This window comes from Eptatretus burgeri, chromosome 8, assembly GCF_056783735.1.
Source record: "Eptatretus burgeri isolate ZD-2024b chromosome 8, Ebu_testis_v1, whole genome shotgun sequence".
Taxonomy (NCBI): Eukaryota; Metazoa; Chordata; class Myxini; order Myxiniformes; family Myxinidae; genus Eptatretus; species Eptatretus burgeri.
Window position 1 is genome coordinate 95062817 of NC_140968.1, and position 23263 is coordinate 95086079.

General features: G+C 42.0%; 1 protein-coding gene across 5 annotated transcripts in view; it reads right to left on the reverse strand.

Moving 5' to 3' along the window:
- The window catches only part of BNIP2 (BCL2 interacting protein 2), a 113022-nt gene that overhangs the window by 14879 nt on the left and 74880 nt on the right, over positions 1-23263 (reverse strand). The window contains exons 7-10 of one of the 5 annotated variants that reach the window (XM_085893069.1): positions 20895-20981; positions 20582-20680; positions 1387-1413; positions 994-1037 (exon numbers count right to left, since the gene is read on the reverse strand). In XM_085893069.1, the coding sequence (XP_085749195.1) occupies positions 994-1037; positions 1387-1413; positions 20582-20680; positions 20895-20981 (257 nt within the window). Of the gene's footprint in view, positions 1-985; positions 1038-1386; positions 1414-20581; positions 20681-20894; positions 20982-23263 lie in introns of all 5 variants that reach the window. The other 4 variants (XM_085893064.1, XM_085893065.1, XM_085893066.1 and 1 more) reach the window with 4 other exon arrangements.

A 23263-nucleotide genomic window follows, 5' to 3' on the forward strand; every position in this document is an offset into this window, starting at 1 on the left:
TTCCTGTATCCGGGTCCGTATCTTCACCAAAATCTAATCAATTCATCCTCGTCACACACCCAACCTGTCCACCAAATTTCATCTAAATCCGTCCGCAATGTTTTCAGATATCCTGTTCACAGACAGACAAACAGAAGGGCGAAAACATAACCGGTGGGCAGAGGTCATAATGGCCAAACCAAAATCACCTGTTGCCACGGCTTGCAACGTTCTTTTATACCCTCTACACTTTAATTGGCCTCGAATGTTCCTGAAGGGATGGGAGAGTCTATATTCTAATCACTCAGTGTGCAAGTCTGCTTGTGGTTCTACTTTAATACAGATCATTCATTCTCAGATCTACTGATACCTCGGGCAGGCTCGGCATTGCTCAATTGCTCTGTCTCGCTACACATTTTGGTGCGATCGCAGCAAACTCATCAGCGATTAACAATAATGCTGTGGTTGAAAAATTACTTTCATAACATGAGGCAATGTTGCATGTTTGTGGTGTCGGTGTCGTCATTGGTCATTTTGAGAGTATCGATTTTTATCAAAGCTTTTCTGTTACATCTCTTAAAAAGGACAAAAGGTATGAAAGTTGGTGGGGAAAGGGGTGTCACTTCCTACTTTGCACCTGCTTTATAAACACAACATTTGTCTGTCCTGTGCATGGAAAAAAGAAGATGTGGCTAAAATTTGTTTGGTAGAACATTTTTCAAACACCGACATGTGCGAACATGCACCCAAATTTGGGACTTTTTCCATGTTTGCACCATTCCTTGTATATACATCTTGGAGGTACTCTTGCAAAGTATTATCAATATTCCACCTTGTTGCTATCGACATTTGCATTTTAGTTTACATGTATAAAAAAATCGTAGCTTCATAGTAATGGCTTTTCCACATCTAAAATAAAATCACATCAAGAATGGCAGGACATGACTGAAGAGATGTGCTTCAAAGCAACCCAGGGGAGGCACAGGACAAAATGTGCGTCGCTTACGTGAGTACCTTCGCAATCTGATGGCCGATCATGTGGCGATCTGTCAGGCAGCCTGGGTAGTATGATTAGAACCAGACAAGAGGGTGGGGAATAAGTAAGAAAAAACAGGAGGTGGTGAGGAGAGGGAGGGAATGAAGCAGAACATGAAAGATGCACCAGACTAAACGAAGCAAGCAATCAGTAAAGGATAAAAGGATACAGCAAGCAGAAGGGAATCAATCTCAGAGAAGAGCTAATGGAATAACAGGGCCTTGAGTGCGTGCGGAAAAGCCATAATAAAATGGCACCACTTAGTCCATGAAGTAGCCAGGGGAAAAGGACAGTACAGAACAGTGGACATGCAAAAATGACAAATAGAACCACCACCACTACAACACAATGGGGCTTGCATAGTTTCAGACCTTTCAAGGTGAAGCTTTTCATCCAGCCTGCATGGCAGGATGAGCCAGGCCCAAAGAAACAAGAGGACAAAAGTTGACATTGTTAGTTAGGTTAGTTTGGCTTGAAAATAGAGGGAATGCTTTAGTGAAGATTGCACCTTGACAAGACAACACAATAAATGCAATTAAAGCATCAACGTTTTCTGTTATAGCTTTAAGTTCCTGTTCACTGAAGACTTCACCACCACCACCACCACCACAAATTCCCTTCCTTTTAATTTTACCACCAAAACCCAAACACAAGCATCATATAACAACCGTGCACCATCCAAATTAGTGAGAAAGTGTAAGCACCCACTCTCACCTTCAGGTTAGCAGTTTCAACAGCAACACAGCATCAAAAACAATAAAACATGGCAGGACCTCAAACTTCATCATTTGGCACAATGCGAAGAGCAATAGCCCAACTGCAAGCCAATAACATCAAATTTATAATCTACAATACAAAACTTTTAAGAAGTCAGTGACTGCCCTGGCCCACCCTCCTTGGTCCAATGCAAAAAGCAAACAAATGATCTCTTTGTCACCATCCATTTCAGCTATTTACAAGATTGACAACTCATGCCCCATGGCCCTGGAGGGCAGCTCAACATGATTAGTTTGCCTGGCCCAATTTAGCGGTCAACAACTCAAGAGTACTGCTCTCCCCTCTGTGCTGGTACCACTACCTCACACCTTGCTCATCTTGATGCCATGGAAAGCAAGGCCTTCAAGATCATTGAAATCTCCTGACTACGAACCTGAGTCTATGGGTCTATCACTTTCCTATCGCAGACAGGTTCGTGGTCTCTCTGTCTTCTACCGCCTCCTTTCTGGTTTTGCAACCTCTGCTCTTTCCACCAAGGTTTCTACAGGGTGTACTCGGTCCACCATCAACCCCATTCTTGTGAACTCCCAAAATCCAGAATCACTGCTGACCTCTACTCATTAGTTTCCCCCTTTTCCCACCAGTTTTTCCTTCCTGAGAGTTTGCTTCTGTATCCATCTTTACCAACCCATGCATCCTCACTTACCATTTATTTTTGTCCACATTCCTTATTTCTCCAAGTCTCCCTCTATTTTGTCCCTCAACCCTGCTGTTGGTGTTTAGTTTACCCCTCGTTCTACTGTTCTTTTTGTTCTGTTGTGTCCTGATCTGTTCTGTGTCCCACCTCTTCCATGAGCCTCGACTTTATATACAAAAAAAGGATAAAGGACATCTATTTTGGTAAACTCATCACAATATTTATATTTGAAATACAATTAAGGGTTTAATTACACACACTGACTTAATTGCTGTGTGATGGGGTACTAGATGTGAACTTCAACATTCAGTCCGTTGGTTCTCTTTGTCCACTATTCGATTCAATGGACAACTAGTCCACATCATATTGTAAAGGATCGATAGTCTACACCACATTAGGGTTTTATTTATTTCAAAACTCATCATAAAGCATTAAGCAGCTGGTAGACGTAGACAAGTAAGGTAACAATATGACAAGGCACAAATCAAAAAATTATAATCAAAGAAAATCAGTCGAGTGGTAGAGTTAGGAACATTGGAGCAGTTGGTTGACAGGTGCAGGAGACAGGATGAAATCGTGGTGTGTTGTGGTGTTGATAGTTGAGAGGGAAGAGCAAGTCATGACAGACTCAGGGAGGTGATTCAAAAAATGGGGATGGAGCAATAGTAGTAGTAGTAGTAGTAGTAGTAGTAGTAGTAGTAGTAGTAGTAGTAGTAGTGGTGATAGTAGTAGTAGTAGTAGTAGTTATTGACTGATATTTGGTTTCTAGCATTATACAGGTGCAAACTAACCTTAGAGTTCCAAAATCCATTCCTTATATCTTGTTTTGCGATCATAATGCTCACTCCCATCTCTCAATCACAAAAATGTATTTTCAGATTTCGACTTGCCTTCAATCCCTTGAAAAGAACTTCAACCTACCAGGTGTCTTGTGAACATTACACCCCAAACCCCCACTCTCTGCCCTTCCAGGGTTTTCTAATTTTCACACAATCGAATCACACATACACAAAAATTCGGAAGAGAGGGTGGGGGGGATAGTCCGTTGTTTCCTGAGCTCAATACATTCTGATACATTAACAACAATTTCTAGAAAATAGCACCCAAAATTCCTTTTACATATACACTTATCTGTACATGTGGGAAAAATTACATGTCCAGAACAGGGATTAAACCCAGGTCCTCTGGAAAACCATACCAGTGCTCTGCCATCTGAGTTATCTGGGTGACCCACAGGCTGAATACACAATTCTCCCACATATATATGCCACTCTCTTTCCCCTGCTGCCTCCAGTCATGGAATTGACGGTCATGGAATTGGCCCCCCGCAGGGGGAAGACCCTCTCGTGGACAGGCCCTTCCTGTTCGTATGGATGGCAGCGAGTGCCCCGGAAGCAGCAGGGCAAAGAGAGTGGCATGTGTTTGTGGGAGAATTGCGTATTCAGCCTGTGGGTTGTCCAGATAGCCCAGAGGGCAGAGCACTGGTACAGTTTTTCAAAGGACCTGGGCTCGATTCCTGGTCTGGGTCCATAATCTTTCTGATATGTACATATAATCTTTATTTCCTGCTCATATATTTACTTTATTGATGACCACGAGGAACTCTATGTCACTAAATATTAATTTTATTATAAAGCAACAGTATGGCGTAAATATAAAGCAGAAACAATGTTTTAAATCGCTTTTCATATCCTGAGGAAGTAAACAAAGGGAAGTCCATGAGATTCAACTCCTTAAAAGTAAAGAAAACTAAGTATAAATAGAATACACTCGAAGGAGCTGCTGGCTCATGTTGTTATGTTTCTGTTTTGAGAAGTCATGGTTGTTTTGTGATTTGATTTAACTTAACAATTTTAGAAGTCAACTAACCCTCTGCATGCATGATATCTGTATGCAGGGATAGCAAATTTCTTCCACGAAAAACGCTTGCTTCCACAGGGAGCAGGGAGAGGGGAGATAGTGTGTATGTGTATATATATATATACATATATATATATATATATATATATATATATACATATATATATATATATATATATATACATATATATATATATATACATATATATATATATATACATATACATATATACATATACATATATATATATATACATATATACATATACATATATATACATATATATACATATATACATATATATATACATATATACATATACATATACATATACATATACATATATATATATATATATATATATATATATATATATATATACATATATACATATATACATATATACATATATACACATATACACATATACATATCTACGATATAAATGGCAGTCCTTCTGTCTGTTTGTCTGTCTGTCTGTCTGTCTGTTTGTTTGTAACCAATAAGCTCCGAGACCAGTGAACCGATCTTGATGAAACTTTACACACATATAGACCTAACATTCAGCTCCAGGATGCGCTCAGTGGCTTTCCATAAAAATGAAAATATATATATATATATATATATATAGAAAAATACAATTTCCATTTAAAAAAAAAGGCTTTCGAATAGTGCGCCGGCGTATTAATCGTAACAAAAGGCTTCATGGTTAAAAACACTAGGGTTTGTTGAAATACAAAATGTTCGTATTCGTTGACTTTTTAAACATACACATTCTCCTCCTGTTATTTGAATTCTCGAACTGCATGTGCACGGCAACAGCTAACTGCAGATAGATCTGCTCATGAAAGAGCCAGGCAAGCGGAGTCAGCTGCAGAGAGAGAGAGAGAGAGAGAGAGAGAGAGAGAGAGAGAGAGAGAGAGAGAGAGAGAGAGAGAGAGAGAGAGAGAGAGAGAGAGAGAGAGAGAGAGTCGTCTTACTGCTGATATATCTGCTCATGAAAGAGCCAGGCAAGCAGAGTCGGCTGCAGAGAGAGAGCGTCGCCTAACTGCAAATAGAGCGTCACACTGACGGGCGAGAGAAGCACAAGACTCACGTTCCAGCTTTCTCAGTTCGGGTTTTGGCAGGACATCAAGGACAGTTTAAACTGCTGCTAGAAACATTGAGTGGCTCAAGGCCGCCTTCAACTATGATCTCTCTGAGGAATACGGTAGCATAAAGCCTTCCTTCCATAAATGTGAGGAATAAAAGAAACCTTCCTAATTTTCTCCATACAACTAATGCCTCAGTCTAACTAGCGTGAGGAAAATAGGGCAAATTTCCCAAGTATTACTGGGTACTTCAGCTAGTATATATATATATATATATATATATATATATATATATATATATATGTATATGTATATATATATATATATATATATATATATATATATATATATATATATATATATATGTATGCATACACAAGCTGGTAGGTGACGAGGGATCCGCTAGGATCGAAGCGCTGGATACGATGCTTTTCATTCTGACTGATCCACCGACGAAGATTCATTGCCAAGACGTATTGGTTCACATACAATTGTTCCTCTGCCTGGCAAGATTTTTCCTATCGTGTATTTTGCCAACTGGCACTCCTCACAGGACTACGATTTGAAAAATAAAACCTAAATCAAAAATCAGCTCGAGTAAAATTTTCGAAATATCTCGAAGTGCTTAATTCCGAAGTCTCGTTTCTCCACATTCAAAACTGTAGGACAAGTATTGAAAATAGTTAACGTAGGTCGAGAAAAAGTATTTTTTCGAATTTTGCATATTTCAGCCCCGACACCCTTGGTAATCGAATCTGGAAAAATGCTGCGGTTCAATTTTGTAATAGTTATTAAACTCTATCTATACACTGAATTTGAACGTTCCGCCGTCGACGGTTTCCGAGGTCAAGGTCACTTAAAGGCCCAGTCACACCTTGACGTTTTAGCCAGCGATGGCAACGTATTAAAATGTATGTAAAACGCTGGCTTACATTGAACTTTTGATGTTTTTTTTTAAAGATTCGGACGTATTCATAGCGACTTGGTCTTATGTATAACGCATTGGTAACTACACAGAACGTTTCATTGTGTTATAGATAACTTATACCAACGAATACTGAACCTGTTGTCGGCCGACACAACCGATGCCCAACGATAGTCTAACTTAGGCATAGCGCGTTGCACGCATCGCCGACGATGTCGTGACGTAGCCTATTAAAAGGCTGACGCACAACGATTCGAATCATAACTGCCGTAGAAATGGAAGTGACAACATCGCGGTCACACCTTGGCGATTTGCCAGCGTATGCCGACCTAAGAAAAATGTGTCTAAAACGTTGGGGCACGTCAAATACGGTATGAGTAAGTTTGGTATACGTGAGTACAACGCTAAAGTACGCTATCATACGTCGTAGTAAGTAGAGTACGTCAAGAAATTTTAAACATGTTCAAAATTTTACGACTTACTCGGCGTATGACACACGTTCCGCATGCGATGGGGATAAGTTTTACACACGATATGCGGACGCTTACACACGTCCACAAAGGCTACTTATAAGCTACTCATAAGTCGAAACACGTCGCGGTAATGTCTTTTTAACGCGAAACTTATTTCTAACTTATGTTTGACGTGCTTTGAACCAATTCTTTACGTAGTCCCAACACACATCGACGTATGTAGACGTATTCCAATGACGTCTTCCGGTCGACAAAAAAATAAATGAACGTGCTTCTAACTTACAACTGCCATATAAAGACTTGTTCCCAGCGGTTTTGGGAATTGGTATATAAAAATGGTGTTCATAAAAGAGGAACCCAACAGTGTTTTCGAGTCCTTTTTGAGTCGATGTCCATGTCAGCAGTAACAGTATCAGTATTAGTATTAGTATTAGTAGTAGTTTGTTCATGTTGGCAGTAGTAGGTGAGTGTGAGGGGGAGGGTGTGGGTTATGATGGATCCTCCTTGCGTCCGCGTGTCCACGGGTAGGAGACATCTTTGCACCATTGTTCGAAGTTCTTCGCGGCTAATTTTTTATGGGGCTTTTTCAACAATGAGCTATGGCTTGTTTTTACAATTTAGGTCTATTCATAACGGGTTGGACAAATGCACAATGAACTAATAATATGCATAGAGCGCTTCGATTAATTATAGATATGGTATACCAACGAATAATTATCGTGTTGCCGGCGTTCACAAACTATGCCCAACGATAGCCTAACTTATCCATATCGTACGGCAGTTTATCTTTGCCGGTGACGTGGGGTTTGCTATTCATAGGCTGCCACTCAACGATTTAAATGGCTGCATCTCCACTATTGAAAGTAGATGCTTGCGCTCAACAATTGGATTTTTTTGACACTCAACGACTTTTAAACGGTACCACTCAACTATTTTCATTGTTTACAATAAACGATTTAAATTGCTGTCACTCGCCTTTGTTTTTTGACACTGGGGTTTGGAAATTTGAAGCGTTTCTTCTGAACGTGTTAAAACGCTCAAACTCGACTATTTTAAATAGACGCTGCCGATGGACAATTGGAATCATAGCCAAGCTAGACATCGAAGTGTGAACATGCTCATCATGCCAAAGAAAAGTTTGAAGAATGCTGCAAATAAGTGTCCTGGCCGTGGCCGTGGACACTGACGCAAGGACGATCCATTATACCGACGTCTTTCAGCCTATGAGTAACTTAAAAGTAACGTCTGTCGACGTGTGGCAACGATCGCGTAACGTGCCAACAACACGTTAATCATAGGTTAGAAATAAGTTTCGGGTATGCTAAACATTACCTCGGCGTGCCTCAACTTATGATTAACTTACAAGTAGCATGTGTTGACGTCTGTCAACGATCGCAGACTGTGCATACAACTTGTGGCCAGCGTAGTGGAACGTGCGAGTCATACGCCGGCATACGTCGTGAAATTTCAAGCATGCAAAAATTTGAGGACAACCGAAAAGTACAACGTTTAAAGCCAGCGTACAACGACGTATGGCAGTGTTTTTCAGCGTGCTCTCAATGTTATCAAAATTTACCCATAACGTATTCAACGTGTGCCAGCGTTTTAGAAAAAAATTTCCAAAATCGGCATACGTTGGCTAAAACGTCAAGGTGTGACCGGGCCTTAACATATTCCCTGGTTCACCACCTTTCCGTATTCGGAGGGCTGCCATTCGGAAACTATGAGAGATAGAAGAACGTTATGCTGTCGCGATAACTAGATGGGGATGCAAGGAATAGGCAGGAGTTGGTCCGGTCGCTCTACCTATCTACCTCTACCTATAGAAGCCGCGCTAAGTCAGTTACTGTTTGGGTTCTTCAAACGCGGTTTTTCGGCTGCTGCATAGCAACGGATGGTTGGTGAACTCAAACGCGCACACCCCCAGCACATAAGGCACCTGTTCGCCAAGTTTCATCGAAATCTGTTTGCTGGTTTGTGCTGTGGAGCCTCGCGTTGCAGACACACACACACACACACACACACACACACACACACACACACACACACACACACACACACACACACACACACACACACACGGAAAACCCGACAATAACGAATATCTAGCGATTCCATATACCTGTAATATGTATATATATATGTATATATATATATATATATATATATATATATATATATATATATATATATATATATATATGTAGATTGTTGCGGTTCTCGGAACCGCATGCAGACAGCAGATAGGTCTCCCAAGACAGTTATGCCATTATTATACGTGTAGATAGTTCCCTTCCTTTTGTTTAGCAGGACAACAGAGAGTGCGTTGCGATGATTTAATAGTTGGGGTTGCCAAATCATTTTCTTTTCATTTCATCCCCACTCTTCTTTTCTTTCCTGGGATAAATGAGTCACGTGCGCTTTTGAAGGATCCGCTGTATCCGGAGTCTCGTTCCCGGGCGAACCCAAAACCCGACATGTGCGGCGAGTCACATACGCTTTCGAAGGATCCGCTGTATCCGGAGTCTCGTTCCCGGGCGAGCCCAAAACCCAGCATGTGCAGCGAGTGACATACGCTTTTGAAGGATCCCCTGTATCTGAAGTCTCGTTCCTGGTCGAGCCCGAAACCCGACATGTGCGCGAGTCACGTACGCTTTTGAAGGATCCGCTGTATCCGGAGTCTCGTTCCCGGTCGAGCCCGAAACCCGACATGTGCGGCGAGTCACGTACACTTTTGAAGGATCCACTGTATCCGGAGTCTCGTTCCCGGGCGAGCCCAAAACCCAGCATGTGCAGCGAGTGACATACGCTTTTGAAGGATCCCCTGTATCTGAAGTCTCGTTCCTGGTCGAGCCTGAAACCCGACATGTGCGCGAGTCACGTACGCTTTTGAAGGATCCGCTGTATCCGGAGTTTCGTTCCCGGGCGAGCCTGAAACCCAGCATGTGCGGCGAGTGACGTGCGCTAGTTACTGGAATGCCAATTTGAGCTTCCAATAAGCTGGGGAGAATCGCCGATTGAATTGGAAAGGCATGCGAACAAATACCTCTTGAGAGGCTGCACGAATGGTGTTTTTCACAGCAGGACACCCACGCTGCATGAAACACCACAGCGTGTTACACGGCCAGCACGACGCCCACGCTGCACGAAACACGTGCTTACCCCTCATCTCGTCTACCACAGAGTGTAGCACGACATTCCACCGGTACCCTCTGCCCTGCTTGCCCCTCGACTCGGTTACCACAGCGTACCGTCCTTCACCTGACACGACGTGCAGTCCACGATGACCCGAGATCTCAGAGCGAACACCCCCGGGATCCGCAAGCGGCTCCGATGGAGGATACATGGTCAGTCCAGGAGGTTCTCCGGAAGACCGCGGGTCCATGGTCGGTTCATCCGAGGACAAGGGGTCCAGATCCGATGAAGATTTACTTGTGATTCGCGTGCCGATTTTGGTGTGGGCAATTCATGTCATCTTGTGGAGTCGGAGCGCAATATTCCCGCTGTTTGGAATGGCTTTGCCAGAAACTACGTGAGGCTGTTTCCGGCCCAAGCTGGCGGGCCACGTGAGGGTTCGGGGCCAATCAGAGCGCCCAATTCGGGCGATGACGTTGGATTCTGCATGGCTCCTCCCCCCGAGCTTCGGGCCCTATAAAAGATGGAGAAGTTCCTCCGTCGTGTGTGTGTTTTCACGCGGTATGTTTCTGTTCTCACTTCCTGCTTCTCATCTCCGCCCATGCCTCGCCTCGTCCACCCGCCTGCCTGGTCCCGCCCATACTCCAACCTCGCACTCTGGACTCTGCCCTTCTCCACTCAAGCTCCTCCTTCAGAACACAGTCTCCACACGTGCGGCTTGGGTCAGAGACAATGCGACTACTGTCAGGTACCGTGCCACGGAGCATCCCCCCCCCCGAAACGTATTGGTGGCGCAACGTGCCATCGGGTGCCCAGGTACCGAGAGCATAACCTCAACTCCCCTCACTCCCTGGTTGCAAAAGTCCCTTCTCATCAGGGTTTCCTTTTCTGTGTGTGTCTGAGTGTGCTGGCGCCTGTCTGTTAAGTAAGTCTGGAGAAGATCATTAGTGTCGTTGCTGTTATTAATTTCACGTTAAGTCTGCTCTGTGTCTGCTTTCATAAGTTGCTTGTATTATTGTCGCACCTCACCTCTCTCCCCTATCTCTGCATTACATTCCCGAATAAATCTTTACTGTGCCACATATTTTTCCTCGCCCATTGTAAATAAATTATCATTATTAGGAATGTTCCCTGCTCGTTTTTGTCTTTTCTCCCATTGGTCCAGCATGGTCCAAATTCTACTCTAGCCGGGACTTTACTCCCAACGATCCGTTCCTTTTAGCCGGTACGTCCTTGGCAGTGTCGCTCGGCTGCATCCGATCCGGTAAAGTGATCCAGTCCGGTAGAGTGATCCGGTTTGGACAAGGCGTACCGAGGGCATGGTTCCCCGGTAAGTAAACCACGTGATTAATTAGGTAACCTGATTAACCCATAGACTGGAGGACCCGATGTCACGCGGTTGAGTTATTGGCATCCACGGTCGGTTAAGCGACCCGCTGCGTCACAGAATTATCCGTGTGCGATGGCCTACAATTCCGGAGAGTCTGGGGGGAATCGACATAGCTTCCCCCACCTAGTGGTCTTCTCACCGAACCCGCAACAATATATAAATATATATATATACATATATATGTATGTATATCTATGGATGTATATATACATATACATCAACAAGGAAAAACGAGAAGGGCACTCAGTAGAGCGCATACCTCTGCCAAGTAATGCCTGATCCATGAGAACATATCGGGCTCAATACATATTTGAAATATCATTACATATACAGTATATATATATATATATATATATATATATATATATATATATATATATATATATATATATATATATATATATATATATATATATATATATATATATGTAGTCTTTGGCCCTATCACTCAATGGTGAAGAATCACTTTAAAAAAATAAAGAATTCTCATATCCAGATCCGGATTCAGATCTTCACCAAAATTGAATCAATTCTTTCTTGTCAAACACCCAACGTGTTCACCATGTTTCATCCGAATCCATCCACATCTTTTGGAGATATCGTGCTATATATAGTTTTTGGCCCTATATCTCTCAATGGTGAAGAATCACTTAGCAAATTTGACTATCCAGATCCAGATCTTCACCAAAATCTAATCAATTCGTCCTTGTCATACACCCGACCTGTCCACAAAATTTCATCCGGATCCGTACACAACTTTTTGAGATATCCTGTACACAGACAAACAAACAGAAAGTGGTGAAACCATAACCTCCTTCATCTTCGGTGGCGGAGATAAAAAGACATAAAATGTCATAGTCGCTGTTGTTTTAGTAATTTTGATGTACGGAGTTAAACGGCTAGCCGATATTTATTTACAACTAAAATGGCCACCAGTCTACCAGTCAGCCATCTTTGATCAGATTGCAAAACAAAGTTAGGTGTAAGTGCATGCCATCATGTACTGTGCTTGTGCCACGTTTGAACAAAATCGGATCATGCATGTCCAATAAATGATGGGGACACATTTAAGTAACAAAATGGCCGCCAGTCGCACAACTTGGATCTGATCTCAAAAAAAAAGAAAAATAAGGGCGTATGTAAGCCATAATTCCTTATCTGTGTGCGAAGTTTGAACAACATCGGTAAATGCGTTTCCGAGAAATGGTCGAGGACGTGCTCAACATTGGGTTTTTTACAACTAAAATGGCTGACGGTTGGCCATCTTGGATGTGATCTCCAAAAAAGAAAAATGACATGCATATGCAATATCCTTGATTTTTGATCAATATCTTTGATCGCATCATGAAACAAAATGATGTGCATATGTATTCCATCATGTGTTGACGTGCCAAGTACAAATAAGATTGATCCATACATGTTCGAGATATGGTTACGGACGCTCGCGTGCAAACATGTACCGACACAAAAATCGACACCAAATCCATAATCCCCCATTTCTGACAAGTCCAACGGGGGCAAATGATCCACTTGCACTGCGGCGTGTGTACAAGAAACAATCCTAAGGTGTCTCTCCCTCCCCCCCTCTTTTTGGCCCCATAACCTGACCCTGGGGCTGGGTGTACTACCAACACGTGTGAAAAATTTGGTGGAGACCGGCCAGGCTCTGTTTATTTCCATGATTTTCAGACGTAGACAAACACATATACTGTACAGAGATTTACTTTATTTAATACTAGCTGAAGTACTCGCTATTGCCTGGGGAAAGTCAAATAAATACTCAAATAAATTTATGTTGTTGACAACAAATCACAACATCAACGTATGATCTTAACAAAACGTATTACTCCATCGCTCCCAGGGAAAAACCAAGGCAGTGTGTAAGCAACATACTTACTCGAGTCCTGAACACGGAGGTGTTATTAAAAACATCCCTTCACACAGGTTTATGATAACAGGCACACGTGTAAACATTATGATCATTAAATTTGTGTTGCTGACAAATCACTATAACCTCAACCTACGATCTTAACAATACATATTACTCAATCGCTCCCGGGGGGGGGACAAACAAACAAAACACAGGCAGTGTATAAGCACAAGACTTGATCGAGGCCTGAAGACCAATTATCTGGTTTTATCTGGGGTAAATTTATTTTTAATCCAAACATAGCCGTTGACCTTCCTTTGGATGAAAGAGGAGGCCATGTAAAGTTTGTTGCTCTGGTTCCTGCAGGATCCAAATGCATAAACAAACAAACAAACTTTCTTCTTTATGTATTAGGTGACAGAGTACCCACTCTCTGGGTGGATCGAGTTTGTGCATTATTTGCTGAACAACAGTATATTCTGTGTTTTGCAAGAAGACTATAAATGTTTGTGTGGTGTGCACTTAAAAGTTTTGAGATGGTCTAAAGCAGTGGCCTTCTACCAGTTGATCTCGATTGACAGGTCGATCCCAGTCTTGAACAGTTGATCTTAAAATAATTTTAATTTAACAAAAACAAAAAAAAAACATTTTAAATAGAGACAGAATGAGAGTGGGAAAAGCCAAGATTCCGTACAGTGGTTGTATTTAAAACTGTGGTGGCTGGAGATCGCAAATGCAAGCTGCTAGAGGGTTTAACCCCCCCCCCCCCAACAAAAAAAACAGCTAAATGTCGGTGAACAGGCCAATCAGAAACCTTTTGTTTAAATGAACCGATTATCCATCTATGACGCAGTCACCGAATTGTTGCAGCCACTGTACATTTAGTTGTCAGTTGCTCATCAAACATGGAACAAGTTGGGCTTTTCATTTTCACTTTTTCTTGTTTCTAAGATTGATTTCCCAAAGCCAAAATTACGAGAATTTTTTTTTAGGCAACCAGGCCTGTGTAGGATTTTCACACATGACCCCAGAGGCAGAGTAAGATTTTTGGGGCCATGGGCACAAAAAATATTTAGGCCCAAACCCACCACCCCAACCCCACAAAAATAAAATAATAAAAAAAAAGGGGACGCTGTGTTATTTTTGCATTAGCCTTAAGCCTGTGTTGCTTTAGAATTGACTACAAAAAAATCAGGAGGAGTTCCCATGTTTTATTGCCTTTTCCGCCCATGGAAATAAAATGCCATGTTAATCTGTTCCATGCCAAAACAACTTGCTATCGCTTGCAAAGCCAGCCATTCCTTATCAACCATTTTGTGGTGCTTGCTTGAGTGATTAAGCCAGTTGGGGAGCACTCTACAAGCTGACTGGTAATGGAACACACACACACACCACATCACTTGCAGGGGTGTGTTCAATTACCAAATTTTTTTTTTTTTTTTTAACACATAGAGACTCGTGGAAGAGCTAAAAGTTTTTTGTGGAGCACTCCTAAGCACTCAAGTAAGCAGTCCAATGAAACTGTTGATAAGGAACAGCTCACTTAGCAAGCGATAGCAAGCTGATTGGTAATTGAGCACACCTTTGCACATGTGCGAGACCGAGGACCCTTTTCTGGTTCTTCCGCTTGTGCAACGAAAAAAGTTAATTTCGGGTGATTTTCACTCTTTTCGCTGTTGTTGAGCTTTTTTCGCCTTTCAGCACCGCTTGGGTCATTTCATTTCATCCTTGGGTCAGATGCTCTAATTTGTAAGGAAAAAAAATTGCAAAGTTCCGCTGTGCACATGGGTTAGTCCATTTTCTAATGAGGGGTTGTTTTATCGTGTGGATTTGTAAAACAATCTCGATATGTTTAAACATTAGGAATTATGCAAATTTTAGTGATTATTGTTGCATTTGTAGACGTTAAACATAGTTATGATTCCATTTGCTTTCCCCACGAACCTAACCTCACCCTCTAATTTTGTAATAGTCCTGTCCAGTTAAACATCAGGGAAAACGATGAGCTCGGAGCTCTGTGCACGAGCCCTGCGTGCCCGTGCGTTAATCCACCACTGCATGACCCTAAATATGCTGGGATGGTATTTGCTCAATTAACCGATGGGCCACACTTGTGCTGTGTGGAAGCTGTTGCTTTCAAAGTACTTGTTGTCCCTCTTGTTGTCTTGTTATATCACGAATATTGAAAGGGACAACAATATACTTGTTTGTCCCTTTCAATATAATTGTGGTGCAGCCAGGAGGAGAGCGGTGACAGAGCGAGACGGAGCTGTCTCAGCTTTTATTCAGTCTCCTCGCCTGGCCCAGCTTTAAGATCTCTTGGGCAGAGTCAGTATTAATTAACCATGTGCATATCAATGACCAGGTGCGAAAGCCACAATCTTGACCACTGAGGCCCGGACGTCTAATGTAGTTCAGCCAATCATCAACCTGTCCCACGGCCTCATCACCGAGCGTCATGACACCCTTACTCAGCCCGAATCCAAACCAGTTTCAGACAGAGCAGGAGGGAGTGAAACATGAGACAATGTCTTTAACCTAACCAATCATTAAATTGGACAACACTGTCCCCCCCCCCCCCATCAGTGATACAAATAACAACCACACAAAAAATTGATCTCAATACAGGAAGAAAAAAAACCAACTATTTCCTCACTGCGATTGTAAGACAGGTTAAAACCTTAATTCTATCTCTGACTCTCATCACCTCCCTCCCCTCCTGCTCCCAACAACCCAAGAACATAACACTATGTCTGACTCGGCTGTTTTCTTAGTTATAACATATGATTTTGGGAATGTCTTTGAAATGGTCTGTTATTGATTTACGATGACATTTACAAGTCATAAACCCTCTTCCTATAAAAGGAGATGGGATTGCTATTTTTGTATGTTTATGTATTTTTCTTCTTGGGGGGCTTTACAAGAGTGAGGGTCATGGAAGAGGAATGTTAAACTGACAAAGGGGCAGTGCAGCAACAATTGAGCACAATCAGTAAGGGAATGAATGAACAGAGAGAGAGAGAGAGAGAGAGATATGAGGGAAGGAAAAAGACAACAGGAAGTAACATGGTTTATGTTGGAATAATAAAAAACAATGTGCTGCAATTCTTTTGTCATTTATAAATACAGTCATGTGCCGCATTACAACGTTTTGGTCAACGACGGACCGCATACACGACGGTGGTCCCATAAGATAATAATGGAGCTGAAAAATTCCTATCGCCTCGTGATGTCGTAGCTGCCAGTCATATAAAAGTACAGTATAGCACATACAATTATGTATAGTACATAATACTTGATAATAATAATAATAAACAACTACAGTGTGGCCCCATTATAACACGATCGTTGCGGTCCATAAAATGTCATCGTTAAAAAATTGGGGTCACGCTAAATCAGGATTCAAGAAAATCAGCGTTCAAACTGACCCAATGTTGACCTAACATCCTAAAACAACCCTATTTTTGCCCTATTTGACCCACTTTTTGCACGTTTACCTTCTTGCAAGTAAATTACCTTTGAATTAAAGAATTCTGCGAATAAATCGTTGTCGTTACACTAGAAATTAAAACACGAATTCATTTTTAGTGAAGCTTTTTATGTTGTTAAAACATTCGCACTGTTCCGAAAATATATCACACAACTGACAGGTGCTCGTTTCTTCATTTGTAAATTATAACATCGATGCAATGATTATTTATAAAATCCAAACGCTATTTATTCACCTTTCTGTAATCGATGTGAGGAGATTGTAAGTAAGCAGCCGCTAACACACATGGCCGTCATGAACAGCGCAAAGGTAAAACTAACGCATCTTCCGTCTGTCTTGGATATGGGACAGTGAGACAAGAGGTGGAAGACAGTGATATTGACGATCTTGATCCTGTATAGGCCGAGGCTAATGTGTGTGTGTTTGTGCCTTAGTTTTTAACAAAAAAGTTTAAAAAGAAAAAAATATATATATTTTTGTGCAGCTGTACAATGTGTTTTGTGTTTTAGGGTTAGGGTTATTACAAAAGAGTCAAAAAATTTTTAAAAACATTAAAAGTTAATAAAATAAAAAAGTTACAGGAAGTTAAAGTTTATTTATTATTGAAGAAAGAAAAAAAAATTCAATATATATAGTGTAGCCGAAGTGTACAGTCTTTATAAAATCTACAGTAGTGTACAGTAATGTCCTCAGCCTTCACATTCACTCACAACTCACTCACTGACTCACCCAGAGCAACTTCCAGTCCTGCAAGCTCCATTCATGGAAAGTGCCCGATACAAGTGCACCATTTAAAAACAAAATCTTTTATACCGTATTTTTACTGTACCTTTTCTATGTTTAGATATGTTGAGATACACAAATACTTGCCATTGTGTTACAATTGCCGACAGTATTCAGTACAGTAACATGCTATACAGGTTGTTAGCCTCGGAGCAATAGGCTATACAATATAGCCTCGGTGTCTAGTAGGATATGCCATCTAGGTTTGTGTAAGTACACTCTATGATGTTCGCACAATGACGAAATCTTTGAATGACGCATTTCTCAAAACGTATCCCCGTCGTTAAGCGACGCACGACTGTAGCCGCATCAGAGGGTCTGCTTCGGCAGACCATCTGTGCCAGTCGTCTACTACCTCCGCGAATGACCAAACGATCATTACATACGTAATTGCAAGAGGACAGCGCTGGTCTTTCCTCTCAATGCCCTAATAACTGGAGTCTGTTATAATTTCATATCTCCCCAAGGTCGGACAAAATGGCTGAACTGGCAGTCTTTCCCCTGCCATGGGAATAAGCTTCTTGTATATAAAACGAGCAAATACCACCCGTCGCTTCGCTGACGGGAATACAAAGAGAGGAGGTGAGAGAGAAAAATGGGTGGGAGAGAGAGAAAGAGAGGTGGGTGAGGAGGGTGGGGAATGGAGAGAGCGAATGAGGGGGGAGAGAATTGAGGAGGGAGAGAATTGAGGAGGGAGAGAATTGAGGAGGGAGAGAATTGAGGAGGGAGAGAATTGAGGAGGGAGAGAATTGAGGAGGGAGAGAATTGAGGAGGGAGAGAATTGAGGAGGGAGAGAATTGAGGAGGGAGAGAATTGAGGAGGGAGAGAATTGAGGAGGGAGAGAATTGAGGAGGGAGAAAATTGAGGAGGGAGAGAATTGAGGAGGGAGAGAATTGAGGAGGGAGAGAATTGAGGAGGGAGAGAATTGAGGGGGAGAGAATTGAGGAGGGAGAGAATTGAGGGGGAGAGAATTGAGGGGGAGAGAATTGAGGGGGAGAGAATTGAGGGGAGATAATTGAGGGGGAGATAATTGAGGGGGAGATAATTGAGGGGGAGAGAATGGAAGGGGGAGAGAAAGGAGGGGGGAGAGAGAAAGGAGGGGGAGAGAGAAAGGAGGAGGGGAGAGAGAAAGGAGGGGGAGAGAGAGAGAAAGGAGAGGGGGAGAGAAAGTAGGGGGGAAGAGAAAGTAGGGGGGGAGAAAGTAGGGGGAAAAGAGTGAAGGGAGTGGAGTGAGGAGTGGGGCAAGGAAGGGGGGAGAGAGAGGCAAGTTAGGAGGGTGAGCGAGGAAGGGTGAGGAGTGGAGCTCAGAGGGGGAGGGAGTGTAGTGAGGGGCAGGAGGGTGGAAGGGGACAGTGAGCAGGGGGAAGGGTGAGAGAGGATTGAGGGGTGAGAGAGGAAGGATGGGAGAGTGGGGAGAGAGGGAGAAAGAGGAAGGAGGGGGAAGCGAGGAGGGGTGTGAACGAAAGCAAAAGTACTCGGCGTTGCTGAGCAATGACAGGTCCTTCTTCCCACCCAACCCTCCCTCCTTCTCTCAATCCAGACTCCCCCCCCCACCTCTTCCCCTCCCTCATCCACCCTTTCCATCCCTCTTCTCACCCCACTCCCTCCCCTTCCCTCCCTTTCCTCCCTCTGGCTTCCCATTCCACCCATTCCCCTCCCTCCTCCCACCTCCACCCTTTCCTTCCCTCCTCCCACAAAGGTACCCAGCATTTCCGGGCAACACAGAGTCCCTCCTCCCACCCATTCCCCTCTCTCCTCCACCCTTTTCCTCCGTCCTCCCACAAAGGTACCCAACGTTCCCCAGGATCTAACGTACATCTATTAGACTACCACAATGAAGGACATATTTAGAGAAAAACATTTTATTTATCAAGCTGCAAAATATTCAACAGAAATATCATCAAAATTGAACATATTGTTGAAATGCTTTTGGGATGACAATATTGAATGTTTTTCCATCAAGAGCCAGAACATGTAAATTGTTTGGTGTTCCAACTCTCAAGTAGCCCACATATAGTTGACCATATGAAAAATATATTTGAAATCTGTTTTGTTGCCAGACAATCGGAACGCACTCTAAACAACTAGATAGGTATGAGTATCTCGTATGGATAGGTATGGATATATCTCGTTCTCGTACTAGATAGGTATGGATCAAAATATCTCGTTTTAAAAATTTTCCAAGGTGTTTATTTCGATAAGTTAGCAAGTTAGTAACCTTTTTTCTATAAACTCTTCTTTCACCCTTGAGAATTATGTCATTAGATGAGCAGTAAAATTACCTTTAAAGCAATACATAGGTTGTGTTTGTACTATTTTCGTTTTTTGAATAAGAGGTACACAACTCATTCACCTATCTTACCGATCATTGTAAGAGTTATTTTTCACATCTGAGACCATATTTGATGATCGGAGCTCACCATCTCACCAATTACACAGGTATCCATCGCAATCAACCTTGGGAGCTCAGAGGAGTAAGTTCACAAAATCCCACCTGTCGCTTTGCTAAATATAGAAGAGGAGGGGGCTTAGTTGACTTTCTTCAAGTAAATATACTTAATTATAACAATCGGTATTTTCTTAACATTTCCAGATTTTGACGCATATTTAGTCCATGAGATCCGATCCTCAAAACCGAAATCATATTCCGATTATATCCTGGAATTAGTCCATGAGAGTAGATCACGTTTCCAAGGCAAGGATTTTTGAGTAAGCCGAATCAAAATGGTGGCTAAGACACCTGCAAGGTGAGTTGGGCTGACAAAGGATAAGCCTTTCATGAAGGTAAGCCACAAATTATCTTCAAAAGTGGTGTTTAAATTTACCCAAATACCCAGTTTTCATTCTTGCACTCCCTTAGAGTTCCCTTTGTAGGCGTGCAAAGTTTCAAGCCGCTAGGTTTCATAGTTTTGGAGTTATGGAGGAGACAAACAGACTGACTGATTGACTGACTGACACCCTGACATTTATTATATGTATAGATTTACTTAAAAGAGAAATGACACAGGGAGTAGAGACAACAAAACTAGAATGAATCCAGTGCAAAAGCCAATGAATAAGGGGAAGAGCCAACAACTCTCCATAATCCCAAGATAATGCATGCCATGTAGAATTGTGCTTGAAGGTATACGTACTGTGCAATGCATTCTGGAATCGTTATGTGCTGCATTGGCACACATTTGGCCAGCTGACCCAGACTGTTAACATAGCGGATCTTGCGGCTGAACTTAGAGCTACAGAGAAAAGAACAAATGGGAAGTAAGGGGGTAGGCAGGTGGAGAATAGATACTTCAAAAATTACATCTATGGTCATGTTGAGGTGGGAAGTACAAATTAATTTAAAAGTGAAAAGATGGCTGTTGTTCGTGCAGAATTTAGATAATAAAATGGTAGGTTTCAAAAAAAAAAAATCATCAAATACAACAATCAATCAATCAATAAACTCACCTGATAAATGGTCGTGTTACAGCAAGCAGTGCGCGGATGAACCATGACGGATGGACAATTATCAAGGACTTGAGGTTCTTGCGAAGCCTGGATGATGACAACAAGAAAACAAACTGTGAAATTTAAAGGAAGTGATAAAATTGCTGATGAGACTAACAAGCATCTGAAATCTATCGCATTTCACGCTGGGAATCGGGATGAATGTGCCTTGTAAGGAAGGACTATGTCGATGCATTATCATAAAATACATTACAAGGTGGGAATGAAGTGTGCTGCTGCCAAATAATTGAATAAGCTTGTTATACTCACCATTAGATAAGCACTCAGAACAAGAGAGGCCATATATTTATGTATGAACCGGAGTGGGAGATGAGGGGGAGGAAGAAGGATGATATTGCGAGATGAAATTACACCTATTAAAAGGACATCATTGTGTTAAGAATTTTACTTTTAATCACATGAAAAACAAGAGTGCAAGTGAGCACAATATAGCCCGAACAAGAAGATATATACAGAATTGTGCTACTGCATGTAAAACAGCATCCTGGTTGCCATGACAACCACTTTAGATGACGAACGTATGTCGCGACACACCGTCTCCACAGTCTGTACCTATGTACCAAATATGAAACGTGAAAGTTGAAAACTTTGGGAGTTAGAGTGCAGACAGGAATGGACGGACGGATGTTGCCTTTATAAGATTCCCATCACCAACTGAAAAGGGTTTCCTCTCAACCAGTTAAGAGGATAAAGATTCAAACTGCTTTGTCAATTATCGAGCTGATAAAAAGGCAACATCTTCAGGGGCTGCCCTTTGAAGTTGCCCCAAAGTTTTCCTCCACGTCTCTCTGTGTTGGGTAGTCGATCTAGTCTACCCTTATTATCAGTATTTCCGTCGATATGTTTGTCTGTTTGTATGTATGTCTGTTTGGTCCAGTGCTCCATTAATACAATGGCGATTTCGATGAAACTTGGTTGGTAGGTTCATACCATGACCTAGTTGTGTGCAAATGAGAACCGTTGCTATGGACCCATCCGTTGCCTAGCAACGGCTCTTTGAAATTTTCAAAAAAAATCTCAAAAATTATTTTTTTCGAAAATCAAAAATCGGGCCACGAGCGACTGTGGGCAGTAAATTCAGCCATATTGTCAAAAATTTCCAGCCGGATCCAATGAAAACTGTCGGAGAAGACAGACTTTGAATGAACCCTGGTCGAAAACAATAAAAAAACGAAGTTAGTTATATCTCAGAGACGATGAGTCAGATATACATGAAACTGGTATGGTAGATTCATGGTATGTCCTAGTTATGTGTGAGAAAGAACCGTTGCTATGGACGCTTTTGTTGGCTAGTAACGGCTGCAAAACTACTAAATTCGACTTGATCGACTACCCATATCCACCTACTGGCTTGTCTGTCTGTCTGTCTGTCATGTGCAGTCCCACCATGATAAGGATTGCACTGCATGGTTTGCCTTTGCCTTCGTAATGATAATCAGGGCAGGAATTTTGAATTTTTTTCAAGGTGCCTGCGATAACTTGCCGACTCCACACAAAGCTCAATGTCGTTCTGTGGGATGGCAACACATTAATGCAACACCTTCCATGCCAAACATCAACCTGATAAAATCAAACCCACGCTAGACAGGTGAAATATCAGTGCACCACCTCTGAAGAAGCCGATGAGATCAATAAACACGCGCGCGCGCACGCACGCACGCACGCACGCACGCACACACACACACACACACACACACACACACACACACACACACACACACACACACACACACACGTTCAAAAGGTACTTCTGGCTTAATGTGCAGTCTGCAGTAAGCGGATTCTGGAAAAAAAAAAAAAAACAACACAGGACTGCACACGAGCAGTATCAGCTGCCGTAATGTGATCCACAGGTCAACCAGCCATCTTAAAAAAAATATTTATTGTTTAAAGCAATGCCAGTCCATCACTTAGAAATCAATACAGAGATGCCTAATAAGACCACCTTTTTCAACAAGATGGTATTCATAGAATACTTATCCTACGCCGTTCTGAGAAGGAATTGATGCAAGCCAACTGTTTTGTTTTTTAAAGGTTTTTTTTTTTCTTCTTCTTTGATCCAATATGGTACCAGACCAGTGACCAATGATGCTACTTTTAACAAACTATATTTCTCATGGGTAGCTGATGAATAAAAGTTTTGCATTGATCAGTTAACAGTTTCGGTGATTGCCGAGAATTTTTTTTCATACTGACCAGATCAAGTGTTGCACTTGTCGAATTATGAAGACACCGATGATGTCATCATTAACGTATCTTATTCCATATGAGGAGTACTTGACAATGAGCCATGTATAATTTTTTTTCCA